Source organism: Squalius cephalus (genome assembly GCF_949319135.1).
Source record: "Squalius cephalus genome assembly, chromosome: 20".
In the NCBI taxonomy this organism is placed as follows: domain Eukaryota; kingdom Metazoa; phylum Chordata; class Actinopteri; order Cypriniformes; family Leuciscidae; genus Squalius; species Squalius cephalus.
This window is the reverse complement of record NC_137141.1, coordinates 25,803,701-25,827,193: the sequence shown is the minus strand read 5'-3', so window position 1 is coordinate 25,827,193 and position 23,493 is coordinate 25,803,701. Positions and strand designations below refer to the sequence as shown.

Sequence of the window (23,493 nt, the reverse complement as noted above, 5' to 3'; positions counted from 1 at the left end):
CAGACCTCACCAAAGTCAATCAGATAAATATTCAAACTACAGTTTAAAATATTATATAAAAATGACATTTTGTTTAATGTCCTAAATATAAGATCTAAAGAGTCTTTATAAAGAGTTCCTGAGCCATGTAAGTGACAATGGGATAGAGAGAGTGCTACAGACCAATAGGCAGGGAGGGAGGGAGGTGGTGGTAGGCTGGTATTAACAGTCAACAGTGAATGAAAGTTTACATGTCTATAACTGGTAGTTTTGGACTTCCATGCTTTTATAAAAGGATTCTGAAATAAAGCCTACAGTAGATTTGTTTATAAAAGTTTATTATTCTCATTAAGGTATTTAAGGATAGTCAAGAAGATGCCACTTGCAAGTTTCCCTAATTTTTCAGGTCTCCCTGATTTTCTAGGTCCAAGAAGACTTCTCCTGGACTGCAGTACTCTTTTGGATCATCAGGTTGGAGGTGGTAAGGACATTTTTAGGCTATTAATGTGCTTTTGTTGTTTCTTCCATGCTGTTGGGCTAACATGCCATGTTTAATGTTATCATTTGTAGCACATGAGCAATTTATTTACATTTAATGTTTTTAATGCCATATTCTCTGTTTGTCAGAAATTTGATCCATTAATTTTTGATATAGGAATACTCATGCAACATTTAGCAACTGCAAAAAAATATTGTTTTCATGAATAAGTCATAGTTTTGTGTCTAAAACTGAAACCGCGTATCGGTCAGATTAACACTGAGCCATTTCACATGCCATGGATTACACGTCAGGCCAGAGTAGAAAACACTTAGTATCCTGATGTAGATTTAGGTTTCTTTTAAATAAAGATTTTCAAGACGTATTTATTACATATTTATTTTTATTATTTTTATATTTTTTAAATATTTTTTTGTTAAAAATAGTAAATAAAAAATTAAACAACGTGAATAATAATTTCATTAGTTATTTAGACAAAGTGATTTTTTTTTCTTCTGAAGTACATAGTATTTCTTTCTCTTTAAACCAGATATAATATTAAAAACTCTAGATAAAATCAATGTTTAATCGTACTCTTTCTATAGCAGCCAAAAAGAAAAAGTCATGTTTTATAAAAAATAAATAAATAGTGCAAAAAACAGACATACAAAAATAACAGGCAACAATTAAATGCTACTCAAAGACTAGAGAGAGTCAGCAATTGGAGGAGAGGTTCTAGTTGATTGACGCATGGCTGCACCAATTGAATCCTTCCCCCTCTCATCCTGTGTCTTCACCCTCTCCATCTCTCTAACGCCCTCCTCATCTCCCTCCCACTCATTGTTGAATGGTCAGGAGGTGTGTGAATGTGTTCGTCTTTGCTGAGGAGGGGCTGCGTGCGTGCTTGATTGTGTGTGAGTGTGTATTTGTGTGTGTGCACCTGTGTGTTAAACCAGCATTGTTCCTGATAGAGGGAAAGCTGTGCCGTGTTGTTTGGAAAATCCAAGGTCATTGGAGCCCGGTCACATGCGGCGTATGCGAGCGTGCGTGTATGATTGAGTGTCTGTGAGAGAGAGTGTGTGTGTGTGTGTGTGTGTGTGTGTGTGTGTCTCTCCCTCTTTCTCTCTCTCTGGCTATGTGACAGAGAAAGAGGCTTCAGGCAAAGAACAGAGAATTTCATCAGGTTTTCCATCAATGTACGGTAAGGGCGATTGTGTGAGTGCATGATTATGTTTATATATGGTTATTCCCTCCCTGTGTTGAAGGAAAGATTCATGTGCATCAGAGGAGATTATGGCAATGACAGCAGAATGATGCTGAAGCAACAGATTGCATGCAGCAATGCAGCTCTGCTCTATTTATTGTGCATATTTCGTTTCATCTTTCATTTTCAGGCTGCACCGGTTTAGGTTTATCCACACTTTGCACCAAATACTTAAACACGCACTACTAAAACACACTACTGCAATGTCCAGTTATTTACTTTAACTATACATGAACATGTATGTACACATATTGATTATATCTCCTGCTTTATTTGTATGATTTTGCCCGACCAGCATGCATGGTCGAGGATGTTTTGAGTGAGCTGCAGGCAGTCAGGCTGCGACTCTGATTTCTCACAGCGTGGATGTGCGACTGGCTGTAGCACTTCAAAACCAGATCGATTACATTTTTAACGGCCTGAGTATTTCACCCAGATTTCTCCACGCATGCCATCTCTCACATGTTTTGAGAGAATGTAGGATTAAGTCAGTCATATATGATGATAGATAATGCTATTCAGATTTTACACTTAAGGAATTCAAAAGGAGTAAATCAGCAATGACAAATCATGTTTATGTTTGTCCTACATACATGCTACATACATGCTACATACATCCTACATACATATATATAATTAAAATGATATTGGCATTTATGACATTGAGTATAAAAATAATTGATTAATTTACTTTTTTCCCGGTTATTCTTGTATGCTTCAATGGAAGCACGAATAACTTGCTTTTTGTACAAAGGAGTTCACATGGTCAGTGTTAAAAAATATACTTGTTTTTTTATTTGTGCACTAGAATCCTGATAATCCTAAATATACACTACCATTTAAAAGTTTGGCCTCAGAAAGATATGTTTTAAAGAAATGAATACTTTTATTCAGCAAGGATGCATTAAATTGATCAAAAGTGACAACAAATATTTACAATGTACAAAAAAATTCTATTTCAAATGCATTGTTATTTTGAACTTTCTTTTCATTGATGAATCCTGAAAAAATTGTATCACGGTTTCCACAATATTTTCAACATTAATAATAAGAAATGCTTCTTAAGCACCAAATCAGCATATTAGAATGATTTCTGAAGGATCATATTAGAAGACTGTTCAACTTTGCCATCACAAAAATAAATTACGTTTTGAAATATATTAAATAGTTAATAATAAGACAGTAGTTATTTTAATTTAATCACATTTAATAATATTTTTACTCTGTTTTTGATCAAATGAATGCAGCCTTGCTGAGAATAAAATAAATGTATTTTAAAAACATTACAAACTTAGGCTACTTACTCAACCTTTGAATGGTAGTGTATCTTTTTTAATTTATTCCACAATGTATTTAGTTTTATTTACTTTTTCTGAATCCCCAAATTTTTCTTTTGATTTATATGTTAAATTAGATGTTTTATTCTTAGTATATTCTCAGACTTTTGGACATCACTGTGTGTCATTTATATTCACATTTTGGTAACAATTGCAAACTATGTTAGGGCATAATATACAATGCTTTAATAGCAATACTGAAACACATTCACTGTACCCTAAAGCTTTTACAAAAAGGCACATCATTATTCTCATACAGATTCCTGGGTATGCAAATTATAGTTTTAGATGAACTAACTGCTCATGGAAGTAGAGATGGCAGTGACAAAGTTAAAGAAGTAAATCAATAGATTACATTATTCTGCCTATCATGAAGTTCCCTTTCTGTAGTTCTGCTTTTTCACTGTGACACTGTCGTATGAGAGTTAGTGTCTTTGATATTGTGTCCTGTTTTGGGCAATCTGAAGGGATATGGCAACTGTGTTGGTTGATGTGCTAAATATAGCTGTCATTTTAAGAAGCTCTAACAATTCAGGGGAACTGTATTTAGAGTGAATGCGTCACTATGAGAGAGGCAGTGCCCAGAGTCTGCGTTTTGTGTTTCGGAAAGATTGATTTTCCATTCTGTAGCTTCCACAACATGGAGTTTGATTCATTCGCATGCATAGTGAGTTGTGTGTTATGTAATTGCTTTAGTAGCTCTTATCAAAGCCCTATTAAAGCTGGATGTCTTCTAGTATCCCTGCCAGCTTGGAGGATATCATATCAGCCATATAGTAGTACATCCGAGCATGACTAGTTCTTTATTGTGACCTAATCCTCTTGGTCACAGTGCCAGCGATAGCCTTTGTTTTGCAGCGTATGCAGATAGCAGATGTGCATGTAGGTTGTTCTCGGCAACAAAGTAAAATAGCACTTACTTCCCTAGAATTGATGCTACACTCCTGATGTAAATTATTTAGTAGTTGTTTGTGCTTTTTGAGCGTAACAGTTTACATTTATTTGTTAACATTGTCATTAAATGTACAGCATTATGATAAAGTGAGTAAAAATAATAAACCTAAAAGCAGATATTTTGGCCTCATGGGCTCAGTCAGTGTGACTATAGATTCTGTCAAGTGAATGATAGGTGAGTACACATACCTACATAAGAGACAGAATTATGAGGGTTGTAAACCAGAGGGAACTGTGGAGGTAATATTTACCACCCTGTCCCAGAAGCAGAATGCCAAAGTGCTTGCGTTTCATAAATATAGCTCATGCAGTGTAAAGCAGTTCCTGTAGCTCTTGTATGGAGCTTGGATTTATGAACTCAGTGTTTAGCCTACCTTCTGCTATTTGGATGATTATGTTGGAGGGCTGCTCATCAAGTCCTTCGTTTTAGAAGCACAAATGCATGGTACAGATAATTTCACTGAAATTGACCAGTTTAAACCAGTTTATAGTTAAATTATTATTTAAATATATATTATTTATAATAATAAAAAAATATTACTATTAAAACTATAATAAGATAAATTTAGAATAATATTTTTTTTACTTGACACCATTTTTAACTATAAACGTAAAACTTTTTATGCATTTTGGCTGTTCATTAACATGACAACAGCATTTTGGGGGCCTGAAAACGCTAACTTTTGAAAACAGGTTTCAAAGTGCAAGTCTTAGAACTATACCGTTATCGTCTAGGTGTAAACTACAGTACAAAAACGTGAATTTGTGACAACAGTGCCATCATGCACATGCGTGTTACGTGTTCAGTCTATAGGCACATAGTTTTTCTTTACAAAGTGACATCTCCAACTACTGACCTGGCATGCGTAACACAGCGTTTTTAGATGTTTTTGCGGATCCATGTGAACGAGATTGTTTTGACAACGTTGTCGTCAGTTTTAATTTATTTTAATCATTTGTTCTGGCTTTTAGTTCCAATTTTTTGAAACATGTCTTTATAATGTCACTATTTTCCATAGCCTATGCCTGTTTAAATTTTATTTTGCAAAAAATATTTATATACTTGTTTATTTGTAAGAATGAGCTATCAGTCAAAAAACATTAAACCTGTTGTTTTGAAAGTATTTTTTCTAACCAACTACTTAGGTCAATTAAAATGCACAGCAATCTGTATAGTTGTTTGTTTGTTTGTGTAATTTTTTAAGTGATTACACATTGCAGTCATTAATGACCCCTTTTTTGACAGCAGAAACACTCTGGGAGTGAGAAACAGTGTGAGTGTGAGAGGATTCACTGCAGTCTTGAGTGTGTGGGTGGAAATGTTCGTGTTGACTGTCAAGGTTGTTTTTTTTTCTTCATTTCTGCTTGTGATGCTTTAGGCGTAGAGGTGTCACGCTGATGTGTCAAAACACTAGCAGGTGCACGGGCCAATGTGTGACTCACACTCCAGCTCTTCTCACATCCATACAAACACACAATAATTGCCAATCACGATCTCGGTAAACGCAAGCTTGACAGCAGCTAGTCAGACAGCAGGCTTCAGTCAATATACCTACATTTTGTGTTGCGTTTTGTAGACTGATTCTTTCACTGATAGATTCTACATAAATTGCTCGTATCAGTCATACTGTGTGTGATATGATCCTTAAAGGGGTAGTTCCCCAAAAAAAGAAAATTCTGTCATCATTTACTCACCCTCAATTTGTTACAAACCTGTACAAGTTTCTTTCATCTGTTGAACACACACAAAGAATGTTGGTAGCCAGACAGTTGATGGTAGCCATTGACTGCCATAGGATTTTTTTTTCCTACTATGGAAGTCAGTAGGGGCCAGAAACTGTCTGGTTACCAACATTCTTCAAAATATCTTCTTTTGTGTTCAACAGATGAAAGAAACTTTTACATGTTTGGAACAACTTGAGCGTCAGTAAATGATGACAAAATTTTCATTTTTGGGTAAAATATCCCTTTAATATTTGTTGACTAGAATGAATAGCCATTGTGTGGGTGGTTGAACGCTGCTGTCTGATCGCTCCACCTGCTCTGGTTTGTTTACTTTCCTCCATGATGAAGCTCTTTCACTATGGTAATGGTGTAAATAGACTCGTCCTTCCCAGGGGTCTTGCCAAGGTGCTGCCTCTGACTCATCCACCCAGAAGGGGGTTTGTGTGTGTGTTTATTGAGAAAGCATGTTTGTGGAGTTTTAATTGGGTAGTTGAACTGATTTTATTCAACATCAAGATTTTAGGTTAAGCATTATATGAATGTACAAGGAAAAGTTTGTTTATTAGATGCTGTGACTAGTAAAATTGTTCACAATTTTAATCACATTTTGCCTTCATGCAGGTCGCTCAAATAGTCCTGTGGTGAACAATGACATTTTAAAAGAACTTTTTTTTTAATTTAAATTTTTTTTTTTTTTTAAATTCCATTTAGCCTCTCTCAATTAATATGATTCATTAAACTCATAGCAGACTATATTACTTTGCTACAGTTTATAAGAAGGTTATGAACATTAACCTCAGTGTTGTTATTAACTAAAACTATTAAAAATCATTTTCAGTAACGGAAATAAAATAAAATATAATATTTGATGAAAAACTTCAACAAGAAATTGTTGCCATGGCAGCCTGAAATAAAGGTGAAGTACTAAAATTACTAAAACTAAACTGGAATGACAATATATATATATATAGACCCTTTCCAAAGAATTAGAATATCATGGAAAAGTTTATTTATTTCCATAATTCCATTCAAAACGTTAAACTTCCATAGATTATAGATTCAGGGCCCACAACTTAAACGATTTCAAGTATTTAGTTGTTTATTTTGTACATAATTTGGGCTTCCAGCTCATAAAACCCACGAAAACAGGATTTCAAAAAATTTGAATATTACATGAAATCACACAGTAATTACACAGTGATACCATGGTCATTGAACCAGGTTTTGGTTATTTTGGCAGTGTGGGCAGGTGCAAATCCTGCTGGAAAATGAAGGAAGCATGAAGTGCTCTGAAAATGTCCTGGTAGACGGCTGCGTTGACTCTGGATTTAATAAAGCACAGTGGACCAAAGTCCTCTTTTCTGATGAGAGCAAATTTTGCATCTCATTTGGAAACCAAGGTCCCAGAGTCTGGAGGAAGAATGGAGAGGCACACAATCCAAGATGCTTGAAGTCCAGTGTGAAGTTTCCACAGTCTGTGTTGGTTTGGGGAGCCATGTCATCGGCTGGTGTTGGTCCACTCAACGCAGCCGTCTACCAGGACACTTCCAGAGCACTTCATGCTTCCTTCAGCAGACAAGCTCTATGGAGATACTGACTTCATTTTCCAGCAGGATTTGCATAAAATAAATAAACTTTTCCATGATATTCTAATTTTTTTATTAAAAATGACAAAAGCATATAACAAAATTACTAAATCTTAAACTAAAATTAAAACTGAAAATGAAAAAATGAACACTAATTGAAAATATTAATAAATACTATAACAGTATATAAATAACACTAAAATAACACTGACTAATAAATAATCATGTTGTTCATTGTAATTTCATTATACCTAATGCATATATCTAATGGTATCTTATTCAACTTTATTTAAAAAATAACATCTATGAAGATTAAATTATTTCCAACAAATCGACGACAATTAAAAGATCCTTTTTTACCATTTCCCCCCCTGTGATTTACAATGTGTCCCTTTATTGGTCTTCATAAGCCTTTTATAGGCTTTCAAGTGGTGGTGTAAAACCAAAACAATTCCAAATGATTTCTTTTCAAATCCATTTAACCGGCACACCAAGCTGCAGACGTTTCCTAAATACAGATTAATGCCTTTCGCTGAATCGACTGGCCTCACTTACTAGATTACAGCACACAGGTCTAATTTATTTAATGTGTTGATGCAATAAATAAACCTCACATTGAGTATAATTGCAAAGACTATTGATCAATACTACATACTTAATTCACTTTTCCCCATGTGATTCAGGGGTTTGTGGATGCTGTGGGGCCCTGAGACCCCGCTATAAGCGGCTGGTGGATAACATCTTTCCAGAAGACCCTGAGGTAAGGTCAGATCAAATAAAAGCACTGAGTATGAAAAAGGGATGGTTCACTAGGCTTCTAGTGGTTATCAGTCATCAGTGATCAATGCAGTGATGTAGACATAGGCTTTCAATGGTGACATTTATTAGTTTTAGAGCCACTGTGGCATGGCAGATCTGCTGCGTGGTCACCCGATTGCAGTCAGTCGTCTTCACAGACACGCATGCTCTCAGTTTCAGGGATTTTTAGACTGGGGTTTGGAAAATTTGATTTTGGAAATTACAAAAATTATTTTAACATTAAGAAATATTGTAAAACAAAATTGTTTTTGGGGGGGGGGGGGTTCATTTCTTGCAACGTGCATATGATCATAAATGATTTGTGTAAATGTCTTTTTCATCCTTCGCTTTCTCACTACTTGAATGCCTCTATGTTCTGTACAGTTTTGAAATTATGTTTATTGGAAATGCGATATGCAAATACATTTGAATTGCACATTAATACAAAGTATAAATGAAACAGTTTTCCAGATTACAAATATAAGCCAATTATTTAAATTTTAGAAAGAACCCCCTGGTATATTTGACCATGGTTAAAGCACAAAACTGGAAAGTATTTGAATCTGTCTCTCTTCTGAATGATGATGATACAAGCTTCAGGATCTGTATCAGACTCAGAATAGAAGACAAATCATCTATGCAAGGTTCTTTTGGGGGAGAGAAAAGTTTAAAGTGACATTTTAATGGTCATTTTTCATCTTATGTTCTTCTAATAGTCTCTCTATCTGTCTACCCATCTTGTCTTGTCTTCTTCTTTAAAGGACGGTTTGGTGAAAGCTAACATGGAGAAGCTTACATTTTACGCCTTGTCTGCTCCAGAGAAACTAGACCGTATCGGTGCCTACCTGTCAGAAAGACTATCCAGAGATGTTGCCCGGCATAGATATGGGTAAAAACAAAAACTGGAAAAAAAATGTAGTGATTGTTTTGACTGTATAATTTATACCTGATTTGTCACTATATATTTGTCTGTGATCGTTGGTAGGGCAGTATCATATTTGTGTGTCTCACAGGTATGTTTGTATTGCTATGGAGGCTTTGGATCAGCTGCTGATGGCCTGTCACTGTCAGAGTATAAACCTTTTTGTGGAGAGTTTCCTTACTATGGTGCGCAAACTGCTGGAGGCAGACAAACCCAACTTACAGATCCTGGGCACTAACTCAGTGAGTAAAATTTACTGTCTTTACTCTCTAGTGAAATCTACTTACGGACCTATTGATGTAGTTACAGGGTAAAAATGATCACTGGATAAATCTACTTTGAGTCGGGTGTCTCTGCAGTGCGGAGGGAGATGTGGCTGCTGCATCAAAACCACAGGTTCAGGTGTAGGGCTGGGCAAAAAAATGAAGTTGATTCAAAATCGATTCTCAAAGGCCACGAATCGATTTTTAGGGGTTCAAGTAGCGCTGAAACCCTATTGTTATTGTTAATTTTCCCATGATGCAGTATTCTCCATCTAAAACTGATCGGGCAGACTGAACCGTACGTCGTAGACACTTGAAACTTTGAGGGCTGGTAGTACTCACAACGCTTACAACGTCACCAAAGGCGCGCCCGAACACCCTAACTGTTATAAGGGTGAAAAATGGTCTATATTATCCTATGCAAAATGACATTTAAATTACTGAAAAATGGTCTGCTTTGCGCAGACCATCACCAAATTAGCTTAGCGCCATATTATTCTAAAGAATCGTTCAAACTTTTACGGAGATCGGGCCATCAGTAAAGGTATTACAGTTTAAAAGGAAGAAAAAAAAAACACAACAAAAATACCACATTTCCATGATAAATGAGCTGAAAATGCAAAAAGCGACCTTTTTCCTGTCTGAGGTACATGTTAAAAGGCTTGATAAAAATTTTGTAACCAGCAACTCAAGCGTCAAGTGCTGAGACCCTATAGTTTTTTTTATAGGCCTTTTTTAGGCCCTTTTTATTAGGGGTTCAAGCGCGTAGCTTCTTCTTTCTTAATTTGCAATAGTCGTCCCAATCCTTCTTGTTCCCAGTTCTGTTTGCTGTACCCTTTGCCACATCTCTCTCAAACTCAACTCATTAACAATCCATGGTGCCCTTACATTCTTCACTACATTTTTTCATAGGTGCATGTTTGTCCACCAAAGGGTAAAATAATCTTTTAAATGCTGACAATGCATTATCAGGATGAACTTCCTTATAAACATAAATCCAACATACATTATTTGCGTCTGTACAAAATGATTCTTGACTGAATCTCTTATATGATCTTTCATAAATTGCTTTTGGTTTCCTAAGTTTTCTAAGTGTTTACATGCTTGCTAAATAAAACATGTCTTTTTATGCATGTGCTTAAAGGCCTTAAACCCCTATAAATGCTGCTTGCAGCTTTACATTTTTCATATTATTTATTTATCTATCACCCAAAAGCCAGTATTGGTTTTCCTACACTGTTTATAGGCTTGCAGCCTCCATGTTACAGCTAATGCTGAGATTTTGTTTGCTTTATCTTAAAATAAAATAACCTGATCCTGTTTGATCAAGGCATGCGACTGTTCTGACTTTGAGACAAGTTCTGTTCTGAAAATCCTGTCTATTCATTGTATGCATTTGAAATATAGAGCTGGGTTCTGTTTTAATGTACCAAAGTGTACCTAAAATAAATAGTTTAATATTCAGGTTTGTGGATCTTAATTTCTTTATTATTAATTAACCACTTGTAAACTTATGTTCACTGTTCTTTTTTATAAATATAGGATTTGTATTAAATCTATATTCATTGAGTCGAATCGAAAATCGAATTCAGAATTGAAATTAAAATGTTAAAATGTCGTAAAATGTTTTTATTTTCATAGAGAAGATGATGTTATAGCTAGACCATGAAATATGGTTCTCCTCATAATGTATATGCCCACTCCAACTTATCTCATTTCATTTTACATGACAAGCATTCAAAACAAAAATGAATTTGTCCTCTGTACAGTAACGTGAAACCTCAACATCGTCCCTGAGAGCTTTACACCCACCTAACTCACATGCTAATGGGAAGAGTTCTCAACTTCAAAACCGCTCACATCTGATGCTTCTGAAATATAAAGGCTTAAAGATTAAAAAGAGATTACTTTTTACAGATAGAGGCCAGATGGGGCAGGGCTTAAGGCATGTGGCCCATAAATGTTGAAAGCAGTGCGCATGTTTACAGAATTTCTGGGTTGTACAGAGTTTCCATCTCAGTCTCAGTATGAAGGTTCTCTGTAGGCATTGTGTTGGTGTGGAACTCAATGTGGTCAGTTGCAGCACACTGGGTAACTGCTGCTATTCTCAAATCTTAAGATATCCTAATCAGAAATATCTGTTGTACTGGAAAAAGTACATTTGCTGCATAAGTACAGATTAACATACCTTAAAGAAGGGGTTCTCAACTGGTTTTGCTTTAGGACTATTGACACAAATTGTCAAGACTTGACAAAATGTCTTAAAATGTTTTATATTACCATGAACTGCATAGGCCCATCAATATACAAATATTCAATATCAAGCTTCAGCAATAGCAGGTGTTTGGTTTCTAAATGACCTTTGAATTTGAACGTTTCACCGCACAACACACGTTATGGCACAAACCATGTATTCAATGAAGTTTGTGTCTTTTTTCTTTGATCTTACATAGTTTAGTTCATAATTTGGGGATCAAGGCATGTCACAAAACATGTCCATGTTGGATGTGCCTGATTAGCTTCTATCCAGTGACATTTTTTTTACACCAAAATACTGTAGAGTTCTATTCATCTATTCATTAGATGAATTGTTGAATATAATTTTAATATCTGGATTTCACAGCATCAGAAAGAGTCTCTAACTGTGTATTTACCAAAAAACCTTCAGTCACACTTGGGTATATGTTAGGTGGTGGATACTGTAAGTACTATATTCTTATGTATTTGATGCAGTATGTATTATGTACATACATGTTGGTGCAATATAATTGCATTTAAAGGGGTAATTTAACAGAAAATCTAAATGTCCTTGATATTTACACACACACTGTGGAGGAGAGCATGGATTTGTGCAATGAAGTTTGCCAATCACAGCAGTGGGCTTTACTTGCATTTCTGAAAAAAAAAGTAAAGCCCCTTGAAATGAAGTGTTTTTGAAATATGTGAACTTTTTTTATGTAAAATAAACTTTGCTAAATTCATATGAACCTCCAGAACTCTAACCTCCAGAAACATAATATAAAGATCTGAGAATGCATTCCATGACCCCTTTAAAGTACTTGCATTATTTAATTAACACTTGTAATTACACTTTTAACTTTACCCATAACCTTAACCGTAACTGTAACAGAATTCTAACCCCTATCATCCCAGTTATCCTAAAAAACCTAACCGTAACTCAAACTTGTTAGCAGTAAATGCAAAAAAAATAGTTTTTTGTGTAGTTACACAATAAATCCATAGTATTGTAGGCATTTAATGTTAGTACATAGTAGATATTTGCACCTATTATAAAGTGTAACCAAACTTTCTATATTTTTCTGCTCTTTCTCTTTAAGTTTGTGAAGTTTGCAAACATAGAGGAGGATACACCATCATACCATCGTAGCTACGATTTCTTTGTCTCACGCTTCAGTGAGATGTGCCATTCCAGTTACGAGGATCCAGATATTCGCACAAAGTGAGCATGTCTTTCCAGCATTTCAATAGAGGAAGATTTTTACACCCAAAAATATGCATTTTCAAAATCTGGTTTCTTCTTGTTTTTGTTGGTTAAGCCTCTGATGCATGGTGTCCCTTAACATGGACAGATATTTAAAGGTACACTGTGTAACTTCTGTCCCTCTAGCCGTTAAAAACTAAACTACATACCTTTTATGTTAAAACTGTGTAATCTAAAATGGATGGAAATTGTATATGCAATTCAAATACATAAAGGAAATTACTTATTCAAAAATGATAGAAGTAGCCTAAATGTAAAATGTGTGACTTTCATTTCTTAGACTATTTGAAATTAAATAAAAATGTTATAATAAATAGCAAATAAAATAAATAATAAAAATAATTGATTATATTATGAATAATACACATTTATTATTAAATTGCAATTAATTAAACAATATTATCCACAATTATATGACTTACTGTGAACTTCAAAGCTTTGTATATACATGTAAAAAGGAAATTCACATGTGTGTACACATGCCTGCATGAGAGTGTGTGGGTGAGATTGTGCCTCATGGAGTGGAACAAGATTAGAAATAATATAGTCTTCTTTTGAAGTAAAAGGAAACTATTTTTTCCTTTGATTTAATAATTCATGCACCAGGGGCTGAATTGCATAATTCAGTGCACTTAAAATATCCATATATATAAATCCACATGTCTCGTAAGCGTGACTAACTAATGTCAGTTTGGGTTGTGTGTGTGTGTGTGTATATCTGTGTAAGGATTCGTATGGCAGGGATCAGGGGTCTTCAGGGGGTGGTGAGGAAGACTGTCAATGACGAGCTGCAGGCAAATATTTGGGACCCTCAGCACATGGACAAAATCGTGCCGTCTCTCTTGTTCAACCTCCAACAGGAAGAAGCCGCAGAGAGGTGCCTCGCTTACACAATCACACATGAAGAGAAACAGACACTTTTAGTCTAATGGAAGTGTGAATTTTCCTTCCGAGAAACAATGTCTTGCTAATAACTATTAGCCAGTCTGTGTGATTAAGCTAATGAACTTCTAATCGAATGCTATTGAAAAGTGTGTGATATAACAGCAGACTGCCTACAACTGAGGTGTCAGGCTTTTAAATGCAATAAGAAAGTAATTTATTCTAGAAGCTGCTGTACTGTAAGCCTTATAAGCCCAAAGCCCGAGGGTCATGTGCAGACCATGAACAATGAATTGAACTGTGTGATGAACTTAGAACCATAAAACCTGTTCATATCTTCACCTCTGGGGAAATCACTGACCACTACTAATGGTATTGCCAACAACAATTGCCTATTAATTCAGCCCTGTCTGTTTCTGTTTCCAATTGATAGGTCTCCTTCCCCAGGGGCAGAGAAGGAGAAGGAAAGTCCAGTGGAACTGACCGAGAGATGCTTTCGAGAGCTGCTGGGACGAGCCGCCTACGACAACATCAAGAATGCTGTGAAGCCTGTGCTCATGTGAGTGTTTATGCACCTGTACCTTATCAAACACAAGAGGGCAGCAAGGAGACACATCGGTTTTCATTTTTTAGTTCATTTTATACAAATACTTTAGCATATGTGTAAGGCATGAATATTTTGACAATATTAATTAACGATTGTTGATTTTAAATTTTGTTTTGAATAATAAAGGACATACTGTATATGTGGCAATATATGGCATAAAATGAAACTTATAAATTAATGATTGAGATGACATTAATGATCTACTGGACTACTAGTACATATGCACATACACTACCATTCAAATGTTTGGGGTCAGTAAGATTTTAATTATTTATTTATTCTTTTTTTTTTTGTTGTTGAAAGAAATTAATACTTTTATGCATTAAGGATGCATTAAATTGATCAAAAGTGATGGTAAAGACATTTATAATGTCACAAAAGTTTTATATTTCAAATAAGCGCTGTTCTTTTAATCAAAGGATCATGTGACATTGAAAACTAGAGAAATGGCTGCTGAAAATTCAGCATTGCCGTCACTGGAATAAATTACATTTTATAATACTTTAATTTAGAAAACAGTTATTTTAAATTGTATCCCAAACTTTTGAACAGTAGTGTAAATGGAATGGACATGAATGCTTGAATGAATTATTAATAATTAAAACAAATTTTATAGAAAATTAACTGATCTTTGATTTTGTTAGTCGAGGTTTCCATTTATCCATTTAAATGAATTTATGTCGTCCTAGAATGTTTTTTTTTTATTATTATTATTCAATAATGACACAAATACAAATCAGTACAGAAATATAACATTGGAAAGAGAATAAAAAAATAAAAACAAAATGAAACAATTCGTCCTCAGTGTTAGCCTAAAACAACTACACAGTAAATGTATCTGTTACGCCGGTATATTTTATGACCTACTATATGTGCTTTTTCCTGCTCTAGTTCTGTTTGCTGAAGCTAATCATTTACTTTTGTATTTTCAGGCACCTTGATAATCATTCACTGTGGGAGGGCAAAACATTTGCAGTGCGCTGTTTCAAAATCATTATGTACTCCATTCAGGTAGATACAAACAGCTTTGCTGAAATTTGGTCGTAAAAGTATGTAATGCACAATACAATGCAGTGTTTGGGGACATATTTTATACATTACAATGGGGTTCAAATGTCTCATACCAGTAGCTAAAATATTACTATTTTTGCAATTAGAGTTAAAAATTACATTGATGTATTAACATTACATATTGACTTTACATCATAACATTTCTCCCTGTTTTTAGTGTTATAAATCTGTTTACATTTATTTACAGGTTTAAATACATTTTTGAATGGCCTCAGAGTTTTGGACCACAGTGTATTTTGAATCTAACTGAACACTATCATTCAGTGTGACTCTAAAGCTTGAAAAGATGATTTGATATTTCCATGTTCATCTGTTTTACTGTTATATTAACTATGTCTCCTGTTTCTTTGACAGACCCAACATTCACATCTGGTGATTCAGCAGCTATTGGGCCACTTGGATGCCAACAGTAAGAATTCAGCCAGAGTGCGTGCTGGGATAGTGGAGGTGATCTCAGAAGCAGCGGTTATAGAAGCCAGTGGCTCCATAGGTACCAGGCTGTCTTTAGACCACTAGAGGGAGCACTAAACCCACCTCATTAGACAAAATAAGCACTTTATATGATTTTGTTTCTGCTAATATTATTCTTTCATTACTTATTTACTTCTTAATGTAAAAGTGATATAAATGCTGATTATTTCATATGCATCAATATTTATATGTTTGACAAATAATTCGATTTTATACTGTAGAAATCATACACATCTGCATTGTTCCTTTTAATTTAGTTTCGGCTGTGTGCCGTACCTCTCCACAGGGCCCACAGTACTGGAGGTGTTTAATACTCTACTGAAGCAGCTCAGGCTCAGTGTGGACTACGAACTCACTGGATCCTATGACTCTTTTGCAAACATGGGCTCCAAGGTCATTACAGTACATGAGGAGAGACAACTCCAAGAATCTGTCATTAAAACTATTGGTGGGTGAACAATGAATGTTTGTGAGTAAATCTGGCAGTCATGGCGTTCAGCGGTCAAATATTTTTGTAAAATGAATGTGGCTAAACACTATAATTGACTGTTGTCAAACTGATTTCCTACATAGCTGATCTCAGTTTCATATCACTCCACATTTTCTTTCGTCTCAAATAACATTTATATCTCAATATTTTTTTATTTAAAAAAAAAAAAAAAATTATAATTGATTAATTGGTAATATATTTTTTTCTAAATAGAAAATGTTTTTAACTGTCACTCCATCAAACATAGATAGATAGATAGATAGATAGATAGATAGACAGACAGACAGACAGACAAACACACAGACAGATAATTAGATAGATGAATGGATGGATAGATCAAACAGATAATTGGATGGATGGATGGATGGATGGATGGATGGATGTATAGATCAGACAGATAATTAGATAGATGGATGATAGATATTTCATGCCTGTTTATTTATTTATTCGCTAAGTAGCTGTGTAACGAGTGGGTTAATGTACAGTCACCTAGTCATTATCACAAAATAAAGCCTATCGGGACTCCCATGAGTGGTCTTGTACCACCCTGAAGGGATTTATTTAACCAGCTGACTGTGCACAATCTCTCACTTAACTTGATTTTTTTACAGGCTCTTTTGCAAACACGCTGCCCACCTACCAGCGCTCGGAAGTCATGCTGTTCATCATAGGTAAAATTCCTGTGCCTGGCATGTATCCGTCTCTGGGGTCGGCCAACACCGGGTGAGACAGGGTTACAACCTAGACTTGATATATTAGACACGTTTATAATGTATTTCTGCTGGCCAGAGATGAAATGCAAATTAGCTGAGGATTAACACAGATAAACGCCAGCATAGCAAGAATATGTGTTTTGTCTGTTTCTGGTTTCAGGGTTGAGGGCAGTAGGATGATCCAGATTATGTTGCTAAAGTCTCTGCTGCAGGTGAGCTGGTTTGTGTCAGTCATAATCACACGCTGTGCCTTGCGGAGGGCCATTTACTCTCCCTGCTGTTTCATGATATCCACAGTTGCTGATGCAGTCCAAAAGTTTAATGGTCTCATGTGCCTTTTAAACGTCGGCCTCTCTCTTTCTCCTTCAGGTAACAGCAGGATTCCAGTCTACGAACATTTTGACAGCACTTCCCACCTCATTCCTGGACCCTCTCTTGTCCTTTACTCTGATGGAGGACGCAGAGATCCGTCTACTTGTTCTCGACATCCTCGTCAGCATCATTGATCGTCATGACAACCGGCACAAATTCACCCCTGTCAGGTTTGGGCACACTGGCCAACTCAAGACTCTAGGAATCTACAATGTACCTCAAAAAATATGACCAAACTACCATGCTTTGAATTATGTCATGACTCAAAACATTTTTCTGTTGTAGTGTAGTCCTTCTCTAAAAAATGATTTACAGTTTTATTTGACTTTTTATGTTAAAGTATGTTACAGTATGAAGCACATTTTAAGGTTACCTGAGAAAATATTTACATTCTACTCTGTATTTTGATATATGGAGTAAAGATAAAACATATAAAAAAGATAAAAATGTACTGTAGTGATACATTGTACTTTTTGTGGGCGAATTGCTCTTATATGTAGTTTTAGCCTATATTTCTGCCATGACAACTCTTGGAGAGATCAGCATGGTAATGGATATGACCATGTTAATGTATTTGGTCTTGGCAGAATAGATCTGCTACGCTGCCGCCAATACATTCACAGACATTGCTGTGAGCGTGTAAGACATGCTGCTGCTGCTGCACATGTAACATACATGAATGAACCCCCCAGAGCAGATCTATACAGGTGGAGCTGGGGAAGGTGGAGGGTTTCTGAAATGACGATGCGATCGCTACTAAATTAAGTTAGGACCTATCAGCCTGCGCCATCTAGAGTTTCATGCCAGAAATTGGTATTTAGTGGGGGAAAAAATGTATACAATATAATTGCACTTTTTTTTTGCACTTTTGCTACAGTTGGTCCTGAGGGTTAAAGTTACCTGACAAAACATTTTACAGTGTATTTTTGTGTTGTTTTCTACAGAATTATATCAGATATCTCAGTACTAAAGCTGAAAGTAGACAAATGCTCAAGGCAGGATAACCTGTTCATGAAGAAACACAGCCATAGGCTGTACCGCCACATTTACCTGGCCTGCAAAGAGGAAAGCAGCGTCCAGCGACACTTTGAGTCTCTTCATATGCTGTTGGGGTTGATCTGTGTGGAACTGGCCAATGAGGAGGTGGTGGTGGACCTGATCCGACTGGCTTTGGCCTTACAGGTATTTCTGTCACTCCCTGTGATATGTACATGACTGTGGACACACCAGTGGCATAATAATATATGCTAGTAAATATAAATGTTAAAAGCTAACACAAGTCGACTTCTCTTTACAATATGGTCAAGTACTGTATAGTATTTAACTGTGTCTTACAGATAAGTCATTAAAGTGTCTATCAGCCTGCGGTATAACAACAATAGTACTCAGCTTCTTTTTTTTTTTTTTTCTCCACTGATGCATCCTCTTCCTCAGGACCTGGCCTCGACTGAAGAGACTCTTCCTGTATATACCCGCTGTGCCATCCACGCTCTGTCAGCTGCCTACCTGAACCTCATCAGCCAGCTGACCACTGTGCCCACCTTCTGCCAACATGTCCATGAGGTGATCTGTCTGTCTGTCTGTCTGTCTATTTATCTATCTATCTATCTATCTTGTCTGTCTGTCTGTCTCATCCATCCATCTACCCATCTGTCTCATCCATCCATCTACCCATCTGTCTGTTTGCCTGTCTGTTTGATAGAGTGACAGTAAAAGTTTTTTTCCCTGCAGGTGATTGAGTCAAGAAAGAAAATTGTCCCTTTCCTGCTTCCAGAGGATGTTCTTGTTGAGAGCTTTAAGTAAGCAACACCTTGCAGTCTTCAAACCACTGTAGAGACTGTTCAGACTAACATAATGTTCTTTTTACCATTATGAGAGACACAACTTTTCTGCCATGGTCCACACTGACAGACCGACAGAAATGTGTAGTTCTGTCTCATTTCTTATGAACATCTGTGCTGGGTCGGGAACGTACTGTACAGTTTTTTTCATTCTTTCAGTTATGGTTAAATAATCCTAGTGCTCCTTCACTCGATGATCATCATGGGTCTGGTTCTTACTGCCTCAGAAAGCTGAAGAATAGCTTTTGCCTCTTTCTCTTTCAGGATCCCAGAGAAGCTGGAGACGGTGGAAGGAGAGGTGCTGTTTTTGCAGGCTAAGATAGCAGAGATGCTGGGCGGCAGTGGATACAACACAGAGAGACTGGCAACACCATACATCCCACAGATCACAGGTCTGACCCTTAACTTGAGATTTAAATACACTGAAACTGCATGTCCGGTCGTATTTTTGTCTCTTTTTGGGGGGCATTTCACAGTTTAATATTATATTACAGCTGAGATTTTTTTTTCTCTTGTATTCTTCATAGTATATAAAAAAATATTGTTTTTGTAACTCAGATGAGGACAGACTGTCCAAGAGAAAGAGCATTGGAGACACTGTCTCTCTGCAGTTAGAGATGGATTCTAGAAACAGTCCAGAGAAAGAACAGGTAACATCTTCATTACACTAGTGTGTGTGTGTGTGTGTGTGTGTGTGTGTGTGTGCGTGCATGTGTGTGGTCACCTCATAGTATTGGATCTACTATCAGCTATATTTTTATTCATCTATGATCTGTATCCTTACAGAGATCCACAGCAGAACAAATAACATTTGAAACTCTTAAACAAGCCATTGGTAAGTCTTGCATGATTTGAGAGTTTACTTGCATTGACATTGTATGTACACTACCATTCAAAAGTTTGGGTTGAGTACCTTTTGGGGGTTTTTAAGTAATGAATACTATTTTTCAGCAAGGATACATTAAATTGATCATAAAGTGACATTAATACAAAAAATATTTTGAGCTACATATTTATCACAGAATGCTGAAAAAAGTATCACTGTTTCAAAATTGATCATTAGAAATGTTTCTTGAGCACCACATCAGCATATTATAATGATTTCTGAAGGATTATGTGACACTGAAGACTGTAGTCATGTATTAATGATGCTGAAAATTCAGCTTTGCCATTACATTAATAAATTACATTTTAAAATATTGTTAATGTATTTTAAATTGTAAAAAAAAAATCACAATATTACTGTTTTTACTGTATTTTTGATCAAATAAATGCAGCCAAGGTGAACATAAGACTTTTTAAAAACATAAAATCTTACCGACCCTAAACTTTTTAACGTTATTGTGTCATTTTTATGCTTATGTCTTCAGTGTTGTTATAGAAATGCTGCTGAACTGTCTATCTGATTAAAGGGATAGTTAATTATACTCACCCTCATGTCGTTCTAAACCCGTAAGCCATTCGTTCATCTTCAGAACACAAATGAAGATCTTTTTGATGAAATCTGAGAGCTTTCTGTCCCTCCATTGATAGCTATGCAACTACCACTTTCAAGCCCCAGAAAGATAGTAAAGACATCATTAAAGTAAGACTCCAGTAGTTTAACCTCAATTTTATAAAGTGACGTGAGTGCTTTGCGCGAAAAAAACATACTTTTCCACTTTATTTACAAAATATGAATCTTGTAAAACGCTCGTTCACGAGAGCACCACGTCTTATGCGTGTTGTGTTGGCGTTGTTGCGTGAACGCACACTGGAGATTAATATTTTGTAATTAAAGTGTCAAATTACTTAATTTTTTTGCACAAACAAAGCATTTGCATCACTTGCATCACAAATTGAGGTTACACCAGTGGAGTCACATGGATTTTCTTCTTACGATGTCTTTACTACCTTTCTGGTGCCTAAAAGTGGTAGTTGCATAGGCTGTCAATGGAGGGACAGAAAGCTCTCAGAATTCATTAAAAAGATCTTCATTTGTGTTCCAAAGATGAACAAATGTCTAACGTGTTTAGAACGACCTGAGAGTATTTAATAACAGAATTTAGAATTTTTGGGTGAAATAACCCTTTACTGATTTCTATAAAATATTATTTGAAATTACCCGACTAGAGAAGACACAATACAAAAAAATGTTATTTGTAGTTATATCGTTAAATTGAACTAAACTTTTAAAGGGTTAAAAGGACATTTTGTAGGCTGGTCTGCGGCAGTAAGCACAGAATCACCCGTGAGTATGTGCGTGTGTGTTCAGTAGACAGTGTGAATGTAGAGGAGCTGGAGAGAGAGCGCAGAAGGCTGGTGGTGGAGAGGTTTCAGAACGCTCCATTTGAGGAGATAGCAGCCCACTGCGGGGCCAGGGTGAGTCTAATGCAGCAAGCCTGTATACACACACTCTCTAGCTCTAATTTTAGCATAAAAAAGCACAAACACAGCTCTTCTGTTCAGTGCCTACATCTGTTCATTTCTTTTTATATTGTTGATGACCTCCCCACCTGTACTGTTTTTTATTTTTGTAGGCTTCCCTACTGCAGAATAAACTCAACCAAATCTTCGAAATCACTATCAGGTACATGATCTTCTGTAACAGTTTATAAATTAGCTTTACTAAACATTCAATTGTGCATAAATATACTATGTAATATCATATATAAAAATACATACAGTATGAATCGACTACAATGGAAAGAGGCTGTATTGTCTGTCTCATGTGATTGACATTTGTCTCTCTCGGTTGGATAGGCCTCCGCCGAGTCCGTCTGGCTCTGTCGGGAACGGTCACGGCCGGACCCGCTCCATACCAGTGTATGAAATGAACTTTCCAGACCTCTGTGTATACTGAGATACTCTGGAGTCCCAGTCACCTCATACAGCTGTTTTCATCCTTCTATTATCACTCCTTCTCAATGTCCAGGTGTAACTGTCTTCTAAACCATGTCCTCTAGTGCAGTCAGTGGTTCTCAACTGGTTTGGCCATGGCACCCACATTTTCCCATGGTCATTAACCCACGACCCGTTTTTATTTTTAGGAATTTGACCTAATTCCTAAAAAAGTATATACAAAAAAAGTGTGTGTGTATATAATTAGTCCATAAAAATTAATACAATTTAATAAATCATCAAAAATGGTCAACACACACATAAGTGCCATCCCACTTTACTTACGCACACATAAATTGTAAGACTATCACTAATACTGATGAATAAACAGTAAAAGGTAAGATAAATGAAAGTCCTAAACTAGTTTTTGTTAATACAATAAAGTAAGCTAGTAAGAGCCACCACAAATAAAATATACAAAATAACACAGTGTTATAATAGAACAGCATGCAAATCTTTCCCAACTTACACACAAAGTACCTGTTACATAATTTATTGGTACTTTTTTCATGACTTACTAATTGACAACATAACTACGACATTGCATGCTTATAATTTCTTTGATAAGTTATAAACAGCACGTGCCGCTACAAGCATAGTATAACGTCTGACAGGACAGGAAAGTTTGTTTTTCTGAGGTGAGAGACTTTTTATTTCGTAACAAGTTATGAAATAATGTTAGAATAATGACACTGACAACATCTCATCTGACCGCAGATACTGAATCAGGACAACATGTTTTTCTGCGTATGACAGAAGTGTCAACAGCTTTCAAAATAAAAGTCTTGCATCAGAAAAACATAGAATTACGTTTGTTGTTGTTTCTTTGACTGCACACTCCGCAACCCACTCAAAACGGTCTTGCGACCCACCAGTTGAGAAACACTAGTCTAGTTTATTATCGGACTTTAGATAAGGATTATGGCTGTACTTTATCCTGAGGTCTATTTATGCCAACAAAGACAAACAAACCAAGAGAATATACCATGTGTTGGTTAAATATGCACTTAAACACTTAGTCTAGATAAAAAGGGCAGAATTTATTGACAAATGATCGTAGCTTGTCTGCGTAGAGAGTCTGTTGTTCAGTCTGTTGTTCAGAGCAAGTGATTGGTTTTCTTGTACTACTAAAAAGTAAAGCTGCCTTAAATTTTGTATCTTAAGTTAAGAACATTTGTTTAAGAATGTCCTAATGTTTCCAAAACCTTTTTCAATGTGTGGGTACAAACAGTTTAGCTAAATACAAGCTTTGTTTGCATGTTTAAACGTCTCTACATGCTGCAATAACAGTTGTATTTAAAGCAATAATTATTGAATTTAAAAATTAAAACTATTGGATAGAAGCTGAAGAAAAAAAA

At 35.8% G+C, this 23,493-nt stretch overlaps 1 protein-coding gene across 4 annotated transcripts; it reads left to right on the top strand.

Annotated features, from left to right (window-relative positions):
• The first annotated feature begins 213 nt into the window (after positions 1 to 213).
• efr3ba (EFR3 homolog Ba) lies at positions 214 to 23,493 on the top strand. Of its 4 annotated transcripts, none has more exons than XM_079853152.1 (22): positions 214 to 460; positions 8,007 to 8,083; positions 8,883 to 9,010; positions 9,135 to 9,285; positions 12,645 to 12,766; positions 13,536 to 13,685; positions 14,124 to 14,249; positions 15,230 to 15,308; positions 15,723 to 15,858; positions 16,126 to 16,287; positions 16,941 to 17,052; positions 17,203 to 17,254; positions 17,412 to 17,584; positions 18,359 to 18,596; positions 18,849 to 18,977; positions 19,146 to 19,213; positions 19,520 to 19,647; positions 19,814 to 19,905; positions 20,042 to 20,090; positions 21,513 to 21,616; positions 21,775 to 21,824; positions 21,998 to 23,493. In XM_079853152.1, the coding sequence occupies exons 1-22, from the start codon at positions 355 to 357 to the stop codon at positions 22,095 to 22,097; spliced, it is 2,532 nt and encodes an 843-aa protein (XP_079709278.1). In that variant the 5' UTR covers positions 214 to 354; the 3' UTR covers positions 22,098 to 23,493. The 4 variants fall into 4 exon arrangements, with proteins under 4 accessions (XP_079709278.1, XP_079709277.1, XP_079709279.1 ...); XM_079853151.1 differs by having other exon boundaries at positions 21,510 to 21,616; XM_079853153.1 differs by lacking the exon at positions 214 to 460 and adding an exon at positions 1,297 to 1,658 and having other exon boundaries at positions 21,510 to 21,616.